At 44.8% G+C, this 24,485-nt stretch overlaps 1 protein-coding gene across 1 annotated transcript; it reads left to right on the top strand.

Moving 5' to 3' along the window:
* The first annotated feature begins 953 nt into the window (after positions 1-953).
* On the top strand, positions 954-23,696 carry ANKRD13C (ankyrin repeat domain 13C). The gene is made up of 13 exons (XM_071749844.1): positions 954-1,602; positions 7,452-7,493; positions 10,383-10,487; positions 11,401-11,486; positions 12,059-12,104; positions 12,900-12,966; positions 14,318-14,462; positions 15,142-15,273; positions 15,565-15,726; positions 16,396-16,475; positions 17,666-17,764; positions 18,359-18,459; positions 19,490-23,696. Exons 1-13 carry the CDS (start codon positions 1,254-1,256, stop codon positions 19,618-19,620), a joined length of 1,545 nt encoding a protein of 514 aa, XP_071605945.1. The 5' UTR covers positions 954-1,253; the 3' UTR covers positions 19,621-23,696.
* Positions 23,697-24,485: the final 789 nt, after the last annotated feature.

Raw genomic sequence — 24,485 nt, forward strand, 5'->3', positions numbered from 1 at the left:
TAAATATGTGTAGGGGAAGCAGCTGTGCTGTCACTCTGAAGAGAAGCAGGCACAGAAATCGTGTTCCCTCTCCACACAGAATTCTTCTGAGCCTTTAATATGAGTAGAGGGGATGCACACGGGGTAAAGACAGTGGTCACCCAGGCAGGCAGCTCTGCCATCACAGCAGATCTGATCCTGCTGACAACTTGAAGGTTGTTCCCTGGGTTTATTGTGAGGGTGAGGGAGCCCTGTCCCAGCCTGCCCAGGGAGGTGATGGAGTCTCCTCTGGAGGCTCTCCAGCCCCACCTGGATGTGTTCCTCTGGCCTGCCCTGGTGATCCTGGGTCGGATTCACAGAATCACAGAATGAGGAGAGTTGGAAGAGGCCTCCAGGGATCATCTGCCCAGCTCTCCCGATACAGCGGGATCACCCAGCGCACATCCCACAGGAGTGCATCCATGCGGGGGTGAGACGGGAACTCCACGCCCTCCCTGGGCAGCCTGTGCCCGTGCCTTGGCACCCGCAGCTCAGGGAAGTGTTTCCTGTTTATAATGGAACCTCTGTGTTCCAGCTTGTGAACCTCTGTGTTCCATCGCCCCTCGTCCTGTCCCTGGGAACTGCCGGGAAGAGCCAGGCTCCATCCTCCTTACCCACCCTGTAGATACTTGCAGATATCAACACCACCTCCCCTCAGCCTGCTCCAGGCTCAAGAGCCCCAGTTCTCATCAGAGAGATGCTCCAATGCCCCGATCCTCTCTGTCGCTCTCCGCTGGACCCTCTCCAGCAGTTCCCTTTCTCTTTTGAAGCGATTCGATCATTTCAGCCCCTGACACTTTGTGGTCCTATGAGGGGCCCTTCCCCGGTCGGGGGGGGCCGTTCCCAGGGGGTTCCGTACCCCGCTCCGCGGGGCCGTTGCCCGGGGCGGGTTGGGGGCCGTCCCGCGGGACGGAGCGGGGCGGGGCCAGGTCCGTGTGCGGGTCCGGTCCCGGTGCCGGTCCCTCCCTCCCGCCTTTCCCCTCGGCGCTCCCGGCGCCCCCGGCCCAGTCTCGCGGTGCGCGGGATAGTCTCGCCTCGCGCCGCCCGTCTCGCGGGAGCAAGCGGCCAAGATGGCGGCGGTGCGGGGCCGTTGAGCGGGGCCCCGCGGGCGGGCAGGCGGCTCCTCGGGGCGGCGGGGGCTGCGGGCGCTTCGGGCGGGGGATGGAGCCGCGGCTCTGAGCGGATCGAACCTCCGGCTGCGGCGAGATTTCCCGGAGGGGCCCCCGCCGCTGGCGATGACCGGAGAGAAGCTGCGCTCGCTGCGCAGGGACCACAAGCCCAGCAAGGAGGACGGGGACCTCCTGGCGCCCGGCGAGGAGGAGGCGGCCGCCGCGCCCGGAGGCATCTTCACCGGGGGGCGCGGGAGCAGCGGCAAGGGCGGGCGGGCCGGCGGCCACCGCATCTTCAGCAACCACCACCGGCTGCCGCTGAAGGGGGGGCCGGCGGCCGGCGGGACGGGCCCGCCCGCAGAGCCCGACAAGTGCCCGGCGCACTTCCCCGTCCACGAGTGCGTCTTCAAGGGGGACGTGAGGCGGCTCTCGGCCCTCATCCGCACCCAGGGCATCGGCCAGAAGGACAGTCACGGTGAGCGGCCGGGGCCGGCGGGGTGGGCCCGGGGCCCGGGGGGGGGGGGTGGCGGCCTTTTCACAGCCCCAGCAGAGCTGCGGGAGCTCCCCGGGCTCCGCCGCAGCCGCTTCCCCTTCTTCTGCTCGGCCCCAGGGCTCCCCTCAGTGCTGAGGAGGGCTGGGGGCTCTCCCGGGGGCTCTGGGGGCAGCACGGCCCACGCCGGGGTTTGGGTAACAGGAGTGAGCCCGGGACCGGCTTCTGATGCAGAGCAGTGCTGGGGCAGCTTCCTCTTACAGGGTGTTCCTCCTGGCCAGAAAACCCTATTTCATTTAAAAAAAAAAAAAAATTCTTCTAAAGTCAACTGCCACCTGTTTGCTGTCAGATATGATGGGCGCACTCAGGAGCCTTGCTTTGGCTGTTGGGGAAACTCCCTTTGATTTTTTTTTTTTTCCCCCCAGGCTAAAGAAAACAAAACAAAACTTCTTTTTTTTTTTTTCTTCTTAAATGCTTTAGTTTTGGGGGTTGAAAAAGCCAAGGTCTTGTTTGCTTGCTTTGCATATCGAACTGGCAGAGGTAGAAATGTGATCCTCGTGCCACTCTGTAACACATAAATATTTAAGATCTTGCTAGGGCATCTTAAAATAATATTTAATTTGGGGCACGCTTTATGTTGTTGGAAAAAATACTCAGCCTGTCGAGTCAGACAAAGTTTCAGGGTTACTTTTCATCTCTACATTTCCCACCTATTTCAGGAGTAATGTGATACATTTCTGCTGGAGAATGCCAAGTTACACCCTATGTGGTATCTGGAGAAGTTGTGATTAAAGGGTACAGTTACCTTGTTTTTCTGGTTAAGACATAAACGTTGCCTTTGTTTTAGGTTATTGTGTTAGGTGAAATAAAGAGGAATGTTAAGGTGATCTTTGGGATTGGTGCAAGGGGAAGAACTGGAAATGGAGAGCCATGTCCATGATAAGAAACAGACTGGTGAATGAGGAGTAATACACAGTTTTCTCAATCAAGACAGGGAGGAGTATTTCTTGCAACTGTCATAACATTTTTCTAAGAATGTTGCTGCAAATATAGCTACAGATATATTTATCCTGTCATCTTCATTCCAAACGTTGCAGCACTGGTAGAATGAAAGCAACAGACTGGAGGAAATTTTCTCACTCAGGATATTCCTTCTGCTGTGCTGACTTCTCCCCTGCACCTCCTCCAGTTCCTCATCCCATAGCTCATCATCCTCAGCTTTGAAGCATCATCTTTGCTTTGAAGGCACCTCCAGATCCATCTTTGCTGCACTGTCAGATTCAATGTGTATCACAAACAGTGGTGCCATCCTTTTTGAAATGTGTATATATATATATTTAATGAATGTCTGCTTCCTCAGTGCCATTTGCAGTAGGAAGGCTTGGGGAATTTGTCTCATTATCTTCCCCCAAGTTGTTGCTGTGAGCCTTGCTTTTGCTATTAAGTTTTCAAAAAAACCCCAATACCAAAACCCTTGGTGTCTTGACATTCCACAGGTCTGACTAATATTTCCTTGTTGTTTTCTTTCTGCCTGAATCCATCTGTCACTTGTTTACATGTTTGAAGTGTGAGTTGTTTGGGGTGGATAACTTCAGTATACAACTATTCTCAGAAATAAGCCAGGAGAATCCTAGTGAGTGACAACGAAGTGACAGAGGGGAGACAAAACCTGTAGTAAGAGTTATTGTTTATAATTCCATCCCATTTCAACGTGTGGCTGAGGGCAGCAAGTGCTGTGGAATGTTGAACTCCTGGCCTCCTGATGAAACAAATGCTGGCAGTGTCTGTAAGTTGAGTGCAACCTGCATCACCCCCTGAGTTCACCTCAAGAAGCATTGCCTGTCAGAAGGCCAGGATAATTACTCCAGAACCTGTCAGTTTCTTGGGAGAAGCTTTATGTGTGCCTATGAGATCACTTTTAGTGTTACTGTAATATGCACTGAAGAGTTGAAACATTCAGACTGAAAACACCTTGTATTCTGGAATAGCCAAATCCTCTTGGATAACAGACTGGGCTTCTGGTAGGTGTGCCAGCTGCCTAATGAAAGGTGAAAAGCTGCACACACACACACACACAGAGACACACACACACACACACAGAGACACAGACACACACACACACACACACACACACACACAGACACACAGACACAGACACACAGACACACACACACAGACACACACACACACACACACACACAGACACACACACACAGACACACACACACAGACACACACACACAGACACACACACACAGACACACACACACAGACACACACACAGACACACACACACAAACACACAGACATGCACACACACACACACACAAACACACACAGACACACACAAACACACACACGCGTGTGGGCAAGTGCTGTGTCTAATCTGTGGTTTTGTGCAAGCAGTGGTTGCTTGTGCGCCCTGGCTGTGTCCATGCAGGAGTTCAGGCACTGCTGTGTCCCTGCTTCCTTGGAATAAGGTCCTGTAGGCTCCAGGACTTGGGAAGTGTTTGTGCTCATTTCCCAGAGCTGTGGATGGTGATGAAGTTGTCTTCAATGGCAGGGAAACGTGAGGTTTGTTTCTACAGTGAATCAAGCTGTTGCCAAAAGAGAATTAATTTGATTGCAGGCACTGAAGTATGTGCCTGCTCATGTTCTAGTTGGTGTCTAGAAATGATCCTATCAAACACCTTATCATTATGATTAACTTGCACGGAAGTCATCACAACTACACGTCAGCCACTGAATTATTTACAGTGCCCTTTTTATTGCCTCTCTGCTACGTAGGTAAACGACAGAGTTGTGTGTTTGAATCCTTCTCTCTCTCCAGCAGTTGTCTCAAGTAAAGCTTCTTGTTTCCATGGAGTCTAAGGCATGTGGTTGTGGCTTGTACCGTGTGTGGTCCATTCAAAACCTCAAGCTGTGAAAACTGGAAGAATCATAGAATCATCAAGGTTGGAAAGAAAAGACCTCTAAGATCAAGTCCAACCCTCCACCCTACAACCCCTGACCACTAAACTGTGCACTGTAGCATCTCATCTGCCTGTCTTCTGAACATCCCCTTGGATGGTGCCTCTTACCTCCCTGTTCCAATGCTTAGCCACTCTTTCTGTGAAGAAATTTGAAGTGGAACTGCCCTCTCCCACCCTGGCAGAAACACCTGGTTGCACTGTGAGCTGGCTAGGAAAAACTGATTTGTGTTCAAGTTCACAATTTAGTTGTTTTTTTTTTTATTTTCATCAGAAGGATTTTACCTAGAATTATTCTGCAGGCTGTGGATAGTAGGTGTTGTAGAGGAGCCACAGCTGTAATGGCCATGGTGAAGCAGCTCTATATGTATTTTAGGACTGGTGGACCTTGATGTTGCAGTGTGGTTGTATTCCATGGAGAGTCCCCTTTGAGTCCTGTGCACACTGGTACTGATTAATTGATCAGTCTGGGACTCCTGTCTGCATGCTAGCAGGAGTGTGATAGTGTGGCTGTGTTCAGCAGCTGCTGGCCTTGGGTTTACAGCATTCCTGCAGCCTTACAGGGTTTGGGTGGCTTCTTTTGATAAGTCAGAGTCACATTTGCTACTGACAGAGAACTCATTTTGTTTGTCCCAGAGAGCATCAAAGCCTCCCCAGCTTATCTGCTCTGAAGTCTGGTGTGTAGTGCTGGTGTCTGGATGTGCCAGAGCTCCTGTTGTGCCTCTGTTTTCCTCTGAGGAGGGTGTCAGGGAGGCACTTGTGAAGTAGCCAGTAAGATTTTGGTGGAGTAAACAGGTACAGGGGATGACTGCAGTGCTCTCCTGGCTTCCTGTTAGTGTGGCTCCTGTCCCCTTGGTACAGCACCAAACCTCTTGTTTTACTTCCATGGCTGTTAAACCCTAGACACTTCCTCCTCAGGAACTTGCTGGCTAAAGACCAGCAAGCAGGATGTTACCTCTTCTCAGCTTCCTCATAAACAACAGCTTTCTGTTCTTTTCATGTGGGGTGGATTTATTCTAGTTTCTGTGCTTTATTGGTTATTTCAGTGCCTCTGCATGCTTCTCTTCCTCTCTCCATTGCCTGCTGTACCCAAGTTTCCTACCTTATTCTTGAATTTTGCATACTTTTTGGTATGAAGGCAATTATTGAGCCAAATAAAAATCTGTGCTGGAAGAGCTCTCTGGAGATGACCTGGTGCAAGCTCCTGCTTGAAGCAGAGATCTCTAAGACTGGAGTTACACCAGGTTGCTCAGAACCTTGTCCAGAGTTTTGAAATGGTGTGTGCTATGGCACAGCTCCACTTCCTGCTTATCTGCTGAATGAAATCTAGCAGAGTTTTCAGGAAAGCTGTCAGGGGCCTAGTTAGCTTTCATTTTGTTGTTTCTTGCCTTTAAAGCCAAGTGTCATAGCTGCTGGAGCTGTCTGGCTCTGGTTTATTCACCATTTGAAGAGTGAGGTGTTTGTTGTTTGTTTGGTTTGGGGTTTTTTAATTTTATTGTTTATTAATGTAAGAGAAAACAGTGTAGAGCATTTAATATATATATATATATATATATATATATATATCCCACTGAAGTGATTGATAAGGTGAGGAAAATGTTTACCCCTGGCTTGCATAACTTGAATTTTCTGAGTAGGTGGTTTGGCTCACTCTCAGGGTTGCTCCTCACTGAGGTTGTGAGTTCAGTCACTTATCAAAGAATGGCTGCATCCAGTGTTCTGCATTGTGTTTTGGCTCACAGATGTTACCAAGTCTATTAATAGAAAATTTGAGGTTAGCTTAGAGTGTGCATAATGAACTAGGATGTAGCTGCCTGTGATGTTGCCAGTGGCCCACAAGAATCACTTGTAGTACATGCTGAGGAGCTCATTCCAAAACCACAAAGCAGCTCTGCCTCTGCCTATCTCCATCAGAGATGTCACGATACTGTAATCTGCTGGCAAGTACTTTCTGCAGCAACCTGTCCTTGGTTTGAGTGTCATCCTTTAGGGGTACAGCATGTCACCCTTTCCATGTAGCAAGTACTCATTGCTAGCACGAGATTGTAAAATAACCCTAAGGTTTAATCATTTGTTAAAATTGCAAAATAAATTTGTTTTTTCCCAGGATTTGTTCTGTAAACTCCACTAAGAAAATGTTTAAACAGCTGAACAGTGATACAGTTAAATGGAAGAGTTTGGTGTCCTTCAGCTACATAAATAAAATGCATCAGAATTCTGGTAGCAGCATTAATCCAGAAATACAATTGTCTGTACCTTGCAGTGCATATTTAAGAGCACAAGTCCAAATGTGTCATGTGCAGAGCCAGGAAAGCAGGGTGTTGTTTGTAACATCTGCTGGTAACCTGGGAAGCTTTCTTTGGAAACAGGGCACTAAATAACTAAAAGGCTGTTTTTGTAATGAAGTTACAGTTCCTTTGCAATCAGTACAACATTGTATTAGTAAAAATTTTTTACTACATCTCTGAAAAATTAATAAAACGGCTCTTAAAATTTTAATAAGTATCGTATCTTCAAGTAGCTTTTAACCTAGATATGTCATTCTTTGTAAAATACCAGACTTCTCAGAGCAGGATAAGCATAGAAGTTTGGGTTATCTCCTTCTTGAAGATACAATTGTACCTCTTTGGCTGGAGTGAGTTTCAAGATAAAACAAGCTCCTTTGGTCCATGAAATGTGTCTCTCAGATATATTTATTTTAACAAGTATGACCCAAGGGCTTGCTTAGAAAAGTGTAACTGCTCTGTTACCGTGTGTTCCTTGGTTAGGTCATGCAACTGAAGTTTGTTAACTCATGTCTGAGTTATATGTACCAACACCTGAAGAAATTACATGAATCTAACATATTTCTATTTTTTATTTTAGGAAACACTCCTTTGCATCTTGCTGTGATGTTGGGACATAAAGGTGAGTTAACCCATCAGTATTATTAGCCCCTAAATTCTCCCAGAGACTTAGGGCCAAGAGGCAACACTAATTTTCTTTTTTTCAGTTTTCCTGAACAGGATCTTGTGTTTCAAGCAAATTCAAAGATGAGGGTTTTTTGGAAGGAGGATGCCATGCAGTTTTAGAAGAGAAAAGCTGAAGAAATTACAGCTGTTCTTTAGGCCCAAACCAAGGAGCTCGGGAGTGAGTGGGGTGGGATGGAAAGGACCTGAAGCAGTTGGACTTTTCATGACCCGAGATCAGGAGTAGTGGGTGGACCCAGCTCTTCTCTTTTTTGCAGAGTTAGAACAGAATTGGGAAATTCAGAGTGTTGTAGAAGATTGAGAAACAACTCCAAGCAGAGGAGGCAGGCACATGGACACCTACTTCCCCTTTGGTGTCCAGGCAGCTGCAGGGGAGAGAGCTGCTCAGTGTGTAGGGAGGGGACTTAATCCAGGCATATCTCTGGTTTAATGTGCACTTAATTCAGGGCACAGAAGGGTTATTAACTTCTGCTTGTGTGATGATCCCCTTCCTCTTTGTCAACACTTTGCTGGCTGTTGGTGTGTCTGTGTTGCTGATCTGCTCACTAGAGGTGTTGAACAACCCCATTTAGATTTTTTTTTTTTCCCATTGAAGTGAATCAGAATAACATCCTGGCACCTGGCAGCTTTGGGAGAGGGGAATGCAGGGAATGCAATAAATTGTCTTGGGATGTTTTGGTAATGTCACCTGTGAAGTGATGTGAGATAATTGGGAGTTAGAGTGGGAAGTAATTTTGAAGGAAGAAGGGAAAGAGTTGGCAGCAGTAGAGCCTGCTGCAATCTGCCAGTATTGGTGTACCCTGTCATATTTTTTAAATAAATAGAAAAAGGGAAGAAAATAAAAAGTAATGCAATAGCTTCTTGAGACAGCAGTGAGGCAAATATGTTTTACAAGCACCTGACTCCTAGAAGTCACAGATAGGAGGTTTTTTTTTCAACTGGAGAAAAATGATGCTTTGTCAGAACTGCTGCTTTCCAGTCAGGGTCCTGGACTAGAGACTTGATACAACAGAAGGGAAGGAAGGCAGAAGTCTTTCTTTAGTTTCTCAGCCCTGAGTAAGGCATTTTTCACCTTCCATACAGCTAAAACAATATCATAACACATGAATACAAACTATTTGGATAAAGATGCTACTTCTAATAGAACTAATAGAATAGTATTTATTCAGTATAGGTGAATATTTATTCTATGTCTCCCTTAAACTTTGGTTATGTTATGCTTCAGTTCCAGGATAAAAAGCAATGTATTCAGAGTGTGACAGATCCCTTGAACATGAGTTACCCTCCTGCCTAGTACAGTGAGGAGAGGCATTTTGTCCCTCTGCTCCTTTTCTTGTTGGCCACATGGCATATGGCAGTGTTGCAGCAATTTGTGTTTTGGAGGGCAGGGTGAGTTTGCATCCTGTTTGTTTAACTGGAGGTGTAGCCTGGCTGGGCAGTGCAAGCTGCTGTGCCTGCTCACTGTAGTGTTGTTACTCTGCTAGGCACTATATTTAAACAACCATAAAAATACTTCTCCCTGTTTGCTGACAAGTCGGGGCTTTTGTTTATTTACCAGGGAAAACAGTTTATTCACCAGTGATGTGTCTCTTCCTTTCCAAGTGCTCTGCTTGCCAGTGACTCAGGAGTGTTGCATCTGGAGTGACTCGTAGGGTTTCCTGCAACACCTGTGCCAGGAGTAATCCAGGAAGTTCCTCTGTCAGCCACTCCTGCCCATCTTGTTCATCGTGAGACAGCTCTTCAGGCCACAGCTCTGGCTTGGTGCTGCTGTCATGTGCAGATGGGTCAGGTTGATTTTAATGAGAGGTGGTGAGGAAACTTCCTGTAGTTAGGAACAGGAGAACCGTTTCCAGTGGTGACAGCCTGTTCAAAACTTGGAAACACTGAAAGCTTTCTTCTCTCTTTAGTTTTAAGGGCTGTTTTAATTCCACCATCACCCTGTACCCTGGCAGTGCCAGTTGAGCTGTAGCTCTGTGGGAAATGTCCAGGCTTTCCTGGGATGCTGCCCTGGCTGTGTGGGCAGGGTGTGCCTGCAGGGGTTGTTGGTGAGAAATGGAGCACATTGCTGGCGTGCCTCTGGTGGTGCAGCACGGGACAGGAGGGGTGTGCTCTGTTATCAGGCTCCAGGTATCCACCTTGTTAGCCCCATCATACCTATTACTCATTGTGCAGGTGGTTCTGCACACGTGCTGAGGCTTTCCAAGGTCAGAGTGTGCTTGTCTGTCCACTTTAGGTGCTGTCTTACCACAGGACTTTGCAGCACACAGGGATGTGTTGGTGCCAGAGCTTCCCCTCTGCCTCCTGGACACACCACATCCTCAGGACCTGTCTCCAGCCCATGTCTCATGCATGTTTGTAGCAAATCACTTCATCACTGACCTTAGGGTGAAGGGGGCTGAGATAGAGGGGGAAGCCATGCCCAGTTCCATGTCTGGAAGGCCATGAAGTGTGTCTTGTTACATCATGCAGCAGAGAGAACTGATGTAATGTTTTAAAACTAGTTGTTAGGTAGTTGTGTGTATGTGTGTGCACTGCCAGAAGGACAGCTCTATGAGAAGCACAGGGGCCATCTCCTCAGTGGCTGTGGAGCTGGTGGTTGATCCCCAGTTACCTTTTCAGTGCTAGTGTTTAACAGGGAAGTGCTCCAAGTATGTACAGAAATGTTTTCTTGCTTTTTGTATGGTTTGAGTCAGAACACAGGTTTGTATTTTGAGAAACTGCAATCTATTGAATATATACTATTGCTTTGTTGTTGTTTCCCTTGTTATGAGTGATAGTACTAAGTCTTTGTTGTTTACTATAAATAATTGTTACTCTTTTGTTACAGAATGTGCCCACTTGCTTTTAGCCCATAATGCTCCAGTAAAGGTGAAAAATGCTCAGGGATGGAGCCCTCTTGCAGAAGCCATCAGCTATGGAGACAGACAAATGAGTAAGAAACTCTTCTTCCCAAGTTAATCAGAACAGAGGCTTTATTCAGCACAGGGAAAAGCTTTTCAAGCAAGGTTTTTTTATGATGCTCCTATTTTTTTATTTCTCTGAAGAGTTTACCAGTAATCAGCTGAACTGTGTGTATGTCAGTATGATATGACAAGCTCTGCAGGTGTCCATTTCCTTACATGATGCTAAGAAGAGCTAAGATGTTGCTTAAAGTGGCTGTAAAAGCTCTGAGCTAGCATTCTGTGTGTAAAATTGGAGTTACAAGGAGAGAATGAATATTAGGTGCATGGGGTCACCCTACTGGCACTGCTGCCTTGTGTGGTCATAGGCAGATTTGATATCTGACTTGGCAGTGGGATATTGCTTTATGTTCATCTCAGGCCAGTGGGCAAACTGGTTCATTTCAGATGGGAAGTAGTAATGGGAAAATTATTCTTCTGCTACTGACTAGTGGATGTTAATACTATTTGGTGCTCTGTGTCCCATAGTAGAAAGCTAACTGTATTTTAACGTATTAATGCACCAGTTTGTCATCTACTAACAACATTCTGCATGTCAGCTCCTCACTACTGCAGGATTTTCTCAGTGGGAGCAGATGTGATGCAGTCTGCAGGCTGCTGTTCAGTAATACACATGTGTACCCACAGCTTCACTAATACAGGTGTTAAAGACCTCTTGACATGATTGTGTACTTTATATTCTAAACAATTACTGAGGCTTTTCTTCCTGTTGTGATCAGAGTGGTGTGCAGTTACTGGACCTTAAAATTAGTTTCTCCAGAGTCTGATGAAATGTTACGTTTGGATTTTGGGTTTTGTTTGGTTTTTTACATGTCAAGAAGTGACACAAACACACAATGAACCACCAAAGAGAACAGGTTTACCTCATAGTTAATTTCTGTTTAGTTACAGCACTCCTAAGGAAGCTTAAACAGCAGTCCAGGGAAAGTGTTGAAGAAAAGAGACCTCGATTATTAAAAGCCCTGAAAGAGGTAAGTTAAAGGCAGTTGTGTTGACAAAAGAGGAAAGGATGGAAAGCAGTGGCTTTTGCTCTTAGTATGGATGCTCTGGGAAGCTGCACAAAAGTTTTTTACTTGCTTTTACAGATCTCTTTTGATCCTAGTAGCAGATTTTTAAGATAATACTTCTCAAACTGTAGAAATTCAAATGGGAGGTTTATGTAAGGCAGGCCTGCTGGGTGTCTTTGCAATTTATAATTTAAAGAATGTATTTTAAATCTGTTTATTTTATTGAACTTTTAAGGCTTTCTTAAGCATATTTTTGGGTTTTTTTTTGTGAATAATTCACAGGGTTTTCAGAGTTGCCAGTCATGAATGACACTTTCTTTTCTTGCTTATTAATGAAGGAGATTTTTGGTTTTGTGTAATTTTATTGTTACTGATTGTACTCTGGTTAAAGCTTCAGAAGCATTTAAATTCAGTATAAGTTCGAATACTAACAGAGAAAGTTTTCTTTGGAAAACACATCTCTCTTTCTTTCAGCAAGTTTGACAGTTGTCATTTCGATTAAAAAGCTTGTTAATGTATCCTTCTTTCCATCTCAGCTAGGTGACTTCTATCTAGAGCTTCACTGGGATTTTCAAAGTTGGGGTAAGCAATTGTATATTCCTTCCACAGGGAGACAATATACTCAGTCTGTAGCACCTTGGCCATCTCAAGCTTAAATTCTTTTCTGGTTACATGTTGGAGATTTCACAGTCCCATTCTTGAGACCTCATTTTTAAAGACAGGATGGGTGGGCAGTTTTTTTCCTGAATTATTCTTGCATACTCATTTTTGGATGTCAGTTCTGTTCTGTAATCTAGTGACACAATATGGGTATGTGGGGGAAGCTGTTGTTTACTCTAAGAGATTGATTATTAGAAGAGTAAAATATTAACCTGTTTATGTGGTCAGTTGGTGTCCCTGTGGAGCAGTGGTTTGGACAATTTAGTTGAGTAACTGGACTTGGGGCATTTGATTTCCTGGCTTCCAGCCTGAATGGTGACATTCAGTGAAGTGCAACTGTGTGGCAGGTTCTTCAAACCCCAGCCTCACTTCACGTGATCCCATCATGCTTTCTAAGTTTCCACCTCCTCTTAGCTGGAGAAGAACAATCTAAATCATTAGTTACTAGTTGTTAGAATTCATAAATTATTTGGCTGTGGCTGGGGATATGTTAAATTGTGTCCTGATGCTGAAAGCAGTCTGTACAATTACACATCAGGTTTGCAGGTAATGAATGGAATAACCCTGGTGTTGTCTTTGTAGTGGGATCATGATGAAAAATGGGTAGGCTGTGTTGGTGTTAAACACATCAAGATTCAGCCTGATTTATAGTTTTAATAGAAATACTTTGTGGAGGAACATCAGTGTCCTGATTGTCTTCTCTCTCCCTGCCTTTAGTGCCTTTACTTTCCCGAATTCTGCCTTCTGATGCATGTAAAATACACAAACAAGGTATAAATATCAGGTAAGAGCTGGTGGTTGTCTGTGTTATCTGAGTCAGAATCTGAGTCTGTGTGTTAGTGGAAGCTCTGGATTCCAGGGGGGTCTGAAAGAAATCCCTGAGGAGTCTCCAAAAGTTTGGGAAACAGCCCTGGGTTTGTACATTGCTGTTTTAAGAGGCAAGAGTGGTTTTAACTCCAGACTGTTGTTTTTTCCTCTGTTGGTCTGAATTTAGCTGCAGTTCCTGAGTCACTTAAAATACAAAGCAGAAGCAGTAAAGCTGTGTAAGGCTTCATCTGCCAGGCATGACAATGATTAATTGAAAAATAGAAGTTTGGTATTTTTAATGTGGTTTCCAATAAATGAGCTTTCAGTCTTCTGTGGAGAAATGTTGCTGCTTCAATCCATGCAGTAAGAAAGAGGTGTAGCTTCTCTTTTTAAAATGCTTCCTGTGGCAGAGTCACAAACTCAGTGGGGTACTTCCAGGAGGCTTTCCAAGCTCAGCTCCTTAACGAGTTTACTTTGGGGGTTTGGATGCAAATTGCTGGTCTGTTTTTTATTTTAGATTCCAAAGTTTAAAATAGGCAAGAATACAATTCAGAAGATTCAATCTGTAGAAAATTTGTTCTGTTAAAGCTGTTAAATTAGGTGTGTTAACTGACTTTTTGGGTTAAGCTTGTGTCTGAGACCATTTTTTTTTTTTCCTTCTCATTTCTGTGTGTTCTGCCTGTACGAGATTGGGAGTTCTCAGGCTGGCACTGAGTGGAAATAGCTACAGATTCTTTCTTGAAATCAGAGGCCAATATGTGATGATTATTAAACAGGCACCCTTAGAGCTGCAGTGGTCACTGAATTCAGGGCCTTCAACCATCTTTGTTAAAGCAAAATAAAATAAATATTCTGTCGATAGCAGGCATGTATTGCCAGGGAGATCTTTGTCCTTGGCACCATCTTCTTGTTATTCAGGTCAGCAGAAGCATTTCTTTTGTGTTGGTGAGGGAGGAAAAAATAGAAATAGCAACTAAAATAAGTCAAAAAAAAAAAAAAAAAAAAAAAAATCAGTCTGTTTCATAGTCGTTTTGATAATTTGGGTCATGTCCTAGTAATGCTAGCCAAATCAGTGGCTGTGGGATGCTGTCAGAATAGTTTGGAATGCCCTTGTAATGGCAGAGATGTTACAGTGTGAAACGTGCTAGATATTTGTAATTTCTGCATCCATGCTTCGTGTGTGTTCTGTAGGGACTCAGGCCATGGCCTGTTCACTTGTGATGAAACAACAGAAGTAAAAATGATTCTGCACGTGAGCTGGAGTTGCTGGCAGGTTTATTTGGGTGTCTGTGGGTCCCTTCTTCTGAAGCACTGCTGTGTTTTCACAGGCTGGACACAACTCTCATAGACTTTACAGACATGAAGTGCCAACGAGGGGATTTAAGCTTCATTTTTAACGGTGACGCCGCTCCCTCCGAATCTTTTGTAGTTTTAGACAATGAACAAAAAGTTTACCAGCGAATACATCATGAGGTAAAGAGCTCTGAATGAAGGGTGTGAAATTACCCCCAGCTTTTACTTCACATCAGCAGTCTCTCTTCATTCATTCAACCAAATGCCTTTCCAAAAGATCCAAACAAGCTCCAAAGCAGTGGATTTTTTGTTCAGTTGTTACAATTTAATATGTAAAAGTGGTATAAAATTGTTATGAAAACAAGTCCTTTTGAATACAGACTTGAGGGAAGAGCTAGAATGGGAATCTTTTGGGAAAACCTTTTCCTATTACAAATATATTTCCAATTATGACACATGCTACTTTTAATCTTCCCAGGGTGCTTAATTTAGGTGTCCTCTGGTGGGTTTTCAGGCTTTCCTGCTGCTGTTTGTGATATTGGCTTTAACATCTGAAACATGTCAAGTTTATAACAAGGGCTTTATCCACCAAGCACTTCAGGATACGGATCTGTGCCTCTGGAAAGGGTGTGGATTATCTGACACTTGGATGCTTTATTTGCATTAAGATTTAAAATTAAACTATTAGGTAACCATTTGGCCAGAGCTTCTGTGAGACAGTCTGAAAATTCAGGAAGTGCTAGTTCTGGGAAAAGATCCAAAGGAAAAGGTTTATTAATTATTTTATAAATTATGTATATATTTTTTTAGAAGAAGTCATCATGAAGTTCTGCTCAGTATGTGGTAATTTTTCTTTTAGGAATCTGAGGTGGAAACAGAGGAAGAGGTTGACATTTTAATGAGCAGTGATATTTACTCAGCAACATTATCAACCAAATCAATCACCTTCACACGTGCCCAAACGGGATGGCTCTTCCGAGAGGACAAAACAGTAAGCTGGCACAACACTTGGACACTCTTCAACTATTAAACAGCCTCCTCTGTCTCAAAGTTTCCACTGATAAGAAATAACTGTTCCTGGTGGAGACTTTGGGTCTTTGTGGTACAGCCCTTACTGGGATTATTCACTGATTGCTGATGTGGTTGTTGGTCATGTAAATGACAGCATTTCAGCCCTGAAGTTACCTGGTTGCAACAAAGTGCAGTTACTTGGATGGACCAGAATTTAAAGGTTTTTATTTTATCTTCTGTGAGTCATTAATTTCCACTTCCTTTTCTGCAGGAAAGAGTAGGAAACTTTTTGGCAGATTTCTACTTGGTTAATGGGCTTGTACTGGAGTCAAGGAAAAGAAGAGAACATCTCAGTGAGGAGGATATTCTTCGAAATAAAGCTATCATGGAGAGCCTGAGTAAAGGTGGCAGCTTAATGGAACAAAACTTTGAGGTATACTCAAGCCATTCTTCATATTCTTATTTTTATTGCCTTGCCTTTAAAATAAGAAATATGGCTTACAAGGATAATCATGGTGCTATGTTAGTGAATTAGCCTCATTAGTATACTCATTGAGGAATTTCTGTAATTGTAATGGATGTATCAGTCTTAATTTGTCTCTTAGTCAAAGATGATGGGTTTGGCTGTGGCAAATCACTTTAACTTTGTTTAGAGCAAATGTTTATTATTTAGAATGCCTTTCTGCTTTCCTTCTGAATGGTGCTTTCCTTCAGCTTCATTACCATGGACTAAGCCTGTCATTATCACCATGAAATCAAGAGCTATTCAGAGTGAGCCAGCCCTCCTCTGGGAACACACATACAGCCTGGGGAAAACGATTAATTTATTTGGGTATTAGCTTGTGTTTTGTCAGTTGTCATTCAGGCTGTGGAATGAGCTGATTAGCTGGTGTGTGGAGCCAGCCAGGCTCTGTGTGAGACAGTGTGAGGCCAAACACCTCAGTGGAGAGCAGGAGATGGGGCAGCCCAGGGAAGTCTCAGCTTCCAGCTGGGGACAATGTTGCTGCTCCTGGCAGAACTGCAGAGTTGTGTCTTTTGCATGGCAACGTTCTCAGAGAGTGTGAGGTGAGGATGACAGCTCAGAGGTGTTTTATCTTCACAGCCTGTCAGGAGGCAGTCGCTCACCCCCCCCTCACCCAACACCATCACCTGGGAGGAGTACATCTCTGCTGAGAATGGAAAGTAAGTGGCTCTGGTTGCTGACATGCACTTCCTTTAGGTTGTCAGATTGGGGTTGTGGCTCTAGGTTTTGGTTTTTTTTTTTTTCCTGTGTTCTCTTGTTTGTGGGTGGCTTTTGTTTTCTGGGGCAGAGGAAGTTTGGGTTTGATGTTTAATATTCTCCAGCAGGGAAGCTGAGACCTGCATGTGGAAACAGTATTAGTGCATCAGCTGGTGATAAAAATACTGGATGGGTGTCTGCCTGATACCCATGGCTTGAAACTTAAACATTTTGAAAATATTCACATCTAAGCTGGCTTTTCTTTTTTCAAGAAAGATTTTTCTGGCCAACTCATTGCTGCAATTCATTTATGACAGTAATGAACTATCCAAGTCATCATGTTTAAAATAAAAGTTTGATTTGATAAGACTGTGGTACCAGAGGCAGTGTACAAAAATCTGTAGGGAATAGGAAGGTATCACAGTGCAGGCTTACCAAAAAGGCACATGGATCCGTTTTGTCTTTCTTGTTTCAATTAGTTTGAAAATAAAATAATGACATGTATTTGAGGCAGAAAGAATATTCAAGCAGAATAAATAGGTTATGCTTGAACAACCATTGCTGTTAGGACAGAAATGTGTATGTATACAGGATTTCACTTTGTTTACTAATCTGATTAAACTGAAGGGAGTTAAGTGGGAAATATAAGTTTCTGGCTAATGTAAAGCAAAAGAAGAAAATATTTTTTTATCATATTTCTTAACCTGTCTGTTCTTCTCCTCTAACAGAATTTTCTGTCCTGTGTTTTCCAGCATTATATTCTAGTGATATTAGAGTAACTTTTGTGCTTTCTCTATTTCATATTTCAGGCTGAAAGCAAATTAACCTTTTTCTAGTTCAACTCGATATTTTGTTGGCATACAGACTATTTTAACTAATATCTGAAGTCAGCTGTATGTGTTTCTGGGCAGTTGCCATGTCTTTCTATAGCATTTATTAATCTGATGTTCATAACTGGAGACTTGTCTCAAGTCACTTCCCTGAATGTGTTTGACTCCCATCTGAGCAGAACTCATCAGATTCTGAACTGGTTACTATTTGCTTTATTGAAGGGATACTTCACTGATGTTTTCAAACCTGAGTCTTTTCCTTCCTTTAAAACCAGTTTCCCTGACAACAAAGCTGACTTGATCTTTCTCCCTTCCCCTTGCAGAGCTCCTCATCTGGGCAGAGAACTGGTCTGCAAAGAAAGCAAGAAAACCTTTAAAGCCACGATAGCTATGAGCCAGGAATTTCCCCTAGGAATTGAGTCGTAAGTCAGAGTTATTGCCAGGGGTGTCATGGATGTGTAGGGAGTGTGTTAATGTGTTTACAGACTGCAGGATTCTTCAGATCCTCAGGTGTGGGACTGGGGCAGTTTGAAACCTGTGAGTGAAGCTGTGCTGTTAAGGAAATGAACTCTTAAAATTAAGAGCTCAGTGTATTGAAGAGCCAGGTGCTTCTCTTCCTTGGTAAGACCAGAGGCTTGACCAGGTTTACTTGGCACAATACTGATGTGCCTGATTCTAGAGTTACAAAAACATCTTTTGCCCATAACAAGTTGTAGCACAAAGTTATATCCTCTAAACAGACACACACCCAAGTTGGGTTCCTTGTTTGGGTGCAGAAGAGGGTGTGATACTTCAGTCTCTTGTGTAAAATGGGTGCAAGAAATGAGTATCCTGATCTTTGTTTGTACACCTGTGGTAATGTGGTATGGATCAGACATGAGGATGCTGGAGGAGACATATAAGCATGATGTCATTTTTCAGCTCATTGTCACCTTGCTGTTTGGGTCATTTGTATCTTTTCTGGAGGGAAAGCCTGTGGAGCCAGAACTTGTCATGAAATCTCTTTTCCTTTCCAGGCTGTTGAATGTTTTAGAAGTAATTGCACCCTTCAAGCACTTTAACAAACTTAGAGAATTTGTTCAAATGAAGCTTCCACCAGGCTTCCCTGTGAAGTTAGGTAAGGTGACTACAACAAATCTTGTGGCTTTACATTTCCAAATGCCTTTGGTTGGCTTTTGCAAAAGCCTCTTGGGTTGGATGTGTTGCTGCAGGCTTCAGGAGAACAACTGCAAGGTGAATGTAGTCCCAGTCAGGAAGAGAGCCCTGTGATTTGTTTCCCTGCTGCTGGGCTCTTGCTGGAAGGGTGCTGTAGATCTGCTGGGTTACCCTTGCATCAAAGCATGGTCTCAGTCACCAGTTACCTCATTTGTAGCATTTTATTTATTTTTCCTCAAGAATTACCAGCGATACATTTTTCACTTACAAATAAACAGAAAACTATTACACTTCTAGCAAATGGAAGTGTATAAAGCAATTTATTCATAGTAGATGTTATCACAGCATGAACTGCCAGAAAGTGTTTGTACCTTCCTGAGTGTTCCAGGATTGCTTGTGTACCCCTGAGCTGTGTAAACCCAGCAATTCTGAGCAGACTATATTCTACCCCTGTTTTATTTGCACAGCTCTGTTTACTGAGGACTGAGTTTTGGCTTAGCTCCTGGGCAAGCCAGTTTTGTTTGGATAACTCTTCAGCATTCAGCCTCAATGCAGGTTGGAAAAGGGTTAGAACTGAAAGCAAAGCTTTGTCTTCTCATGAGGAATTGCTCAGCTGAAGCCTACGTGTGACAAGGTTATTTTCTTTTGTATCACCTTGAGGTCCATGTCCTCTGTTTGAACAGATGGATCTGTAAGTTCTCAGCACCTTGGGTTACATCAGGAAAGGAAACCCACTGAATTCCATTGTTAGATTTTCAGTGGTGGGCTGAGCTGGGTGTTGTCTCTGTGCTCAGGGTGTCTGAGCATATTCTGAAATAACTTTCTTTAAACCACCTCCTTTTTTAAGAGCTTTGAGTCCCTGCAGTACAGAGTTCCAAACAACCTCCTACATCTGTAGCAAGTCTCAAGTTCCAGACCTTTAGTGGGGGCTGCAGCTAATGGCAGCCCTGGGGGTCCTGGCTCTTCACTGTGCCACTCTGCTTCCTCTGCAGATATCCCTGTGTTCCCCACCATCACAGCCACTGTGACTTTCCAGGAGTTCCGTTACGATGAGTTTGATGACTCCATCTTCACTATTCCTGATGACTACAAGGAGGATCCCAGCCGTTTTCCTGACCTCTAACTCAGCTGGAAGGCTCACGGGGAATAACAGCACCAGCAGGGAAAGCAAAGGGATGCACAGAGCCCACGGGGAGAGGTAGAACCCTGGGTCACACAGGAAGGGATAAACTTAATCGCGCAGAAGAAAAGGGAACACGCATCAAATGACTGATGTACTGATACTCACTCTAACGGGCATCTAGGCTAGTTCCTGATTTACAGCAAGTCCCCTGATGTGTCCTTCACACTTTTATACATCCAGTGCTGCAAGTGGTAGTCTGGCACCTCGGTGACCCTGAGAATACTTAACAGCTGTGAGGACTATCCTTTGTTTTTAAATTTTTTACATTTCTTGGTGATACAAAAAGCACTCTTGGACCATTAGCATAAAAGTTGAGATGTCTTAGCTGGATATTAGCCCTATAAAGCACCCCACCCTACTTAAGATGACCATATTATATTCTTTCAAGCTTTGTTTTCATGAATTGTAAACTATGTATCATTATGTATAGCTCAGTAATTTGAATGTTAGTTGAACGTATATTAGAAGGAATGTGTTTTCTGTAGATGTATGAACCAAAAGGTAACCATTAAACTTCTGCATTCTCATCCTGCAATACACATCAGAAGTAGGATTGGCTCTGCAGGGAATCAGGTACCTCCTCTAGCACCCTGGTGCAATCCCTGGTGGTGCTATCTGTCTCTGACACACTCAGTTCTTCACCCAGCTCTTTGTTCAGCTTCCTTTCTTCAGCTCTGTGCTCAGCTCCTTGTCACTGGAAGCCCCTGCTGTGTCAGTCATGCTGTGTGGGTTAGCATGCTCAGAGGTTCTTCAGCTAGAAGTTGTTACTTTCTGCTTCTTTTGTCACCTTCACTTAGGAGTCTTGCTCCATAATGGTTGAGCACTGATAGGGGTGTCTTTGTGTTTGTCTTCAGCACAGGATGCAGAGTTCCTAGAGCAGGAAGCTCAAGCATTGAGTCTTCATGTAAGGAAAAGTATCCCTTGAAGTTAGTTTAATTGTAGTGCACATGGAATAGAGCTGGCACTGGAAGGCTTTATTTGCAAATGCTGAGGATGTTTGAACAGGTAGGTGGCTCAGTCCTTTAGCTTCTTGAGTTTATCCTCATTCCAAGTGGTTCCAGTCTCCTAATTTGACACGAATCCAGCTTTTTGGTTTGTTAGGAAGAATTTGTGAAAAAAGGCTAATGGTGCTATTTGTTTGTATTAAGAAATTTAGATTAAAGTGCTGTGGTGTAATTGTACAAAAATGTAAATATTTTCAAAATTATATTCTTTGTGCACTGTAGTTAAAACCTTTTTCTGGAAATGCATAGAGTTAACTATCAAACTTTATAATATTATAAAGAGTACCATCAATGTGCTTAGTGAAGGTAGTAACCAACCTAACTAACCACCCAGGTGAGAAAGGGAGATGGTTTGGCACCAGGCAGTAACAGCTTGACTGGTCAGGCACCTCGACAGAAGTGGGCCTGGAGGTTGGGAAGCAGATGTTCTTTCCCAGCATCTGGAATCTGCCCATGTACCCCCCAGAGAGGCTGCTCTGGGGGAGCCCAAGTGTCCCCCCTGGGCCTGGAATCAGCACCAGGCAAGAGCAGAGGCTCTGAGAGGTGAGGGTGACCACCTGGCACCACCATAAACCTGCAGGGCTGCCCCCAGAGTGATGTTCACTCTGCAGGCTGGGGTGGATAACACTGGAGTTATTAATTCAGCCTGAAAATAAACCTCCAGGGGAACAAGGCCAAGGAAGGGTGGAACTGTAATGGCTTTTGAGGGACTGTGTCTGTAGCAGATGTTAAACATGCAGTAGGAAGGACAGAGCCTGTTCTGAGTACTGCTGAATTCCTGCAGTGTTTCCCATCTGTGACACCAGCTGAGCCCCAGGTGTGTCACACCAGGGGAGTGTCCTTAGGGACAGGGCTCCCTGCCAGGGCTGGGGGCAGGGGGGAATCTCAGCCCTTCCTCCCCAGGGTGAAGGGTTTGTGCAGTGCTGCTGGGGGGGCTCCTGTGCTGGGGGGGCGGGCAGGTGCCCTCTGGCCACCAGGTTTGGAAATTTCAGCAAATGCAGAGGAATGCTTCTGCTTGAGGGAAGTGTGAGCAGTGCTGCTGCTGGGTGTCCCAGGGAGAGAACCATGTTTCTTGTTTTTCTTTGTGCTTTTGGCAATTCCAGATGACCCACACAGAAGCAGGAAGGGCTGGAGTAGCTGCTGGAGAAAAGAAAAAAGGACTAAGTTTTTGTGTAGCCTGCCAGGAGAGCAGAGGCTCTGTCTGCTCCTGGAGCAGCCCCTCTCCTCTGCTGGTGGCAGAGGTGTGCCGGTGGCCCTCTGCTTTGTGGAGATGTTTCCTGTGCTTGCCATGGACTCTGGCTGCAGCTTTTCTGGGTGTTTTAACCTTCCTGATGACACAGCTCCCAACTTTGATACATCTGAAGATTTGCAGAAACTTTAGCAGGTTGCTGCGTGCCGGTTTTGCTCTGATCTGCTGGCAGCAGAGCAGAGAGGACACAGCCGTGGGTGACCCTCATCTTTTTCCATGGTGGTGGCCACTCCTGCTGCTGCTTTCCTGCTCCTCCTGGAGCTGACTGCTCTGACTCCCCTGGGTTTTCCTCCCCAGCTCCACAGCTGGGGCTGGGTGAGCTGCTCCTCGGTACGTTTCCTTCCCCCCTGCTGACATTTGGTGTCTCAGACATTCCTACGGAGGTGTTTGGAAACCAACCCCCCGGGGAGGTTTGGGACAGGACCCGCAGGAACCCTGCTGAGCCCACCTGAGGGCCTCCTGTCCCACAAGGGTAGCAGCCTCGGGCTGTGTCCACACCCGTGGCAATGCTTTGGCCACTGTCATTTATTTTGCTTGCCAGGTTTTGTGTTGCACTGACACCAGGTGTGTGTTTGTCCCTCGTGGGTGAGTCTGCACAGCAGCTTGGGCAGAGCTGTGGGTGGGGGACACAGTGTCCAGGCAGCCACTGTCCCCAGCTGTGCTGTGGGCACGGCTGTCCTGGGCCACCTGCCAGCTCCTGGCCACTTTTGGGTACTCACTTTTTTTCCAGCAGGATTGATCTGGCAGAATGTAACTTGTTTTCTTGTTTCCCCCCCTTCTCGTTTCCCTCAGACCCTGTTGGTCGTTCAGGGAAGGTTTGGTCCCCTGTGGAGGGACAGAGGTTGTCCCGTGTCCTGCTGCACAGCAGGAAGCATCTTGGCTTTAACTTCTTTGCCTTGTGCACATGGCAACAAGAGCCCCTGGAATGTAAGAGTATCCGGGCAGCTGGAGGCCTTGCTGGGCAGAGCAGCAGAGGGTTGGGGGCACAGAGGCTGCACAGGGCATCAATCAGGGTGCACAGTGACACCCTGGGGTCTTTGGGGTGACAGCGGGGTGTGGGTGACACATGTGGAGGAGAAAGGTGTGCAGCAGGGCCATGGGAGATGCCTTCTGCTCACCTGGGCCTTGAGCCTTTCTGATCTCACCCGGTGGGGTTTGTGGCGGTTTTGGGGTTTCTTCAGATGGTTGTGAGGTCTTTTTATGAATAAGTATTAAAAGACAGCCATTAATTTTGGTAAACTGATATAAGAAGTTGTTGCAAAAGAATTCCATGGGTTTGTTTCTTAACCAAACTGTTACTGGTCTTCCAAAATGTTGCTTTAATTTGGGCAAAGGGAATGCGTTTTCTTTTTCCTTCCAAGGAGCTGCTGTTCCAGTCACTGTACTCACTTTACTGCAATTCTTGATTTGTGTATTGAAACGATTTCTTACAAAAAACACCTCTGAATATATTTGTGCTGGAAACCCACGTTGTTAAGTTGGTATTCAGAGCAACTGTCTGGTTTTTTTTTTAATGTATTTGTTCTTGATCTGTAATTCATGCAAGGATAACTGCATTATTTAATCTGCATTAACAAATTTCCTGTAATGCTGCAGTTTCACTTTTATTTTCCTTAAAATTTGTCATTATCATGGAAACAATGTCACTTTTTGCATTTTACTAGTTGTCTGGTCCATGTTTTTTAATTTATCTTCACTAATAGTAATTTTTTGGTTGTATCATTTGTTAGAATAAAGACCAAAATCAGCTGTTTGATTCTGAAGCTGCTCAACATGTGAAAAATAAGTTCAGTTCTCCTGTCACAGCACTCCTTAAGGTGTGTACCCCCTATCTGTGTGTCTCAGAGCTGGGGTTCAGCCTGGGGGGGCAGGATGAGGCTGCTCCTGCAGCCCTCTTACCCTCTGCCAAGCTCCAGGCTGTTACTGTACTGTCTGACACCCACTGGCATAGCAGCCATTCTGCCTTACCTCCTAAATCAAGATTTTAGGATGGTTTTGGGGGTTGTGTGGTTGGTTGTTGTTTTTTTTTTTTTTAACTTAGGATGGCATCAGAAGCTGAGCTTGCAGAGATGAGGATGTTGCTCTATAGTTAAAAGTTTGCTTTTAGAATTCTTACAAAGTTAAGGAGAAATGGTTTGGAATTGCAGAAGGTGCTTACACTACCACCATAATGAAGTTTTCAGTCAGCTGCAGTTGTAGCCTGGGTGTTGCTGCCATGTGTGGTAACACTGGAGGGGGGCACAGCTCTACCCCTGAAAGGCAATCCAAAAGTTACCTGTGGAATTAGCAACTTCTAACTGGTTTCTGCAGCTGGAGGGGCAGAGTTCATAAATAAACTAAACCCAACCCAATTTAATGACACCAAGGTCTCTCGGGGCCCTGGCTGGGTCCTGCATTATAGCAGGGCAATGACTTCCACACCACAAGGGCCAAGGAGGGAGGAGATTTACACTTTATTCCTATAAATTGGTTCATGTTCTTGTACTTCACATATAAATACTTTGACAACAAAAGGCACAGTGTGCACCTTGTCTGTGTCTGTTTTATTACAA

This window comes from Heliangelus exortis, chromosome 8 (assembly GCF_036169615.1).
Source record: "Heliangelus exortis chromosome 8, bHelExo1.hap1, whole genome shotgun sequence".
Classification (NCBI taxonomy): Eukaryota; Metazoa; Chordata; class Aves; order Apodiformes; family Trochilidae; genus Heliangelus; species Heliangelus exortis.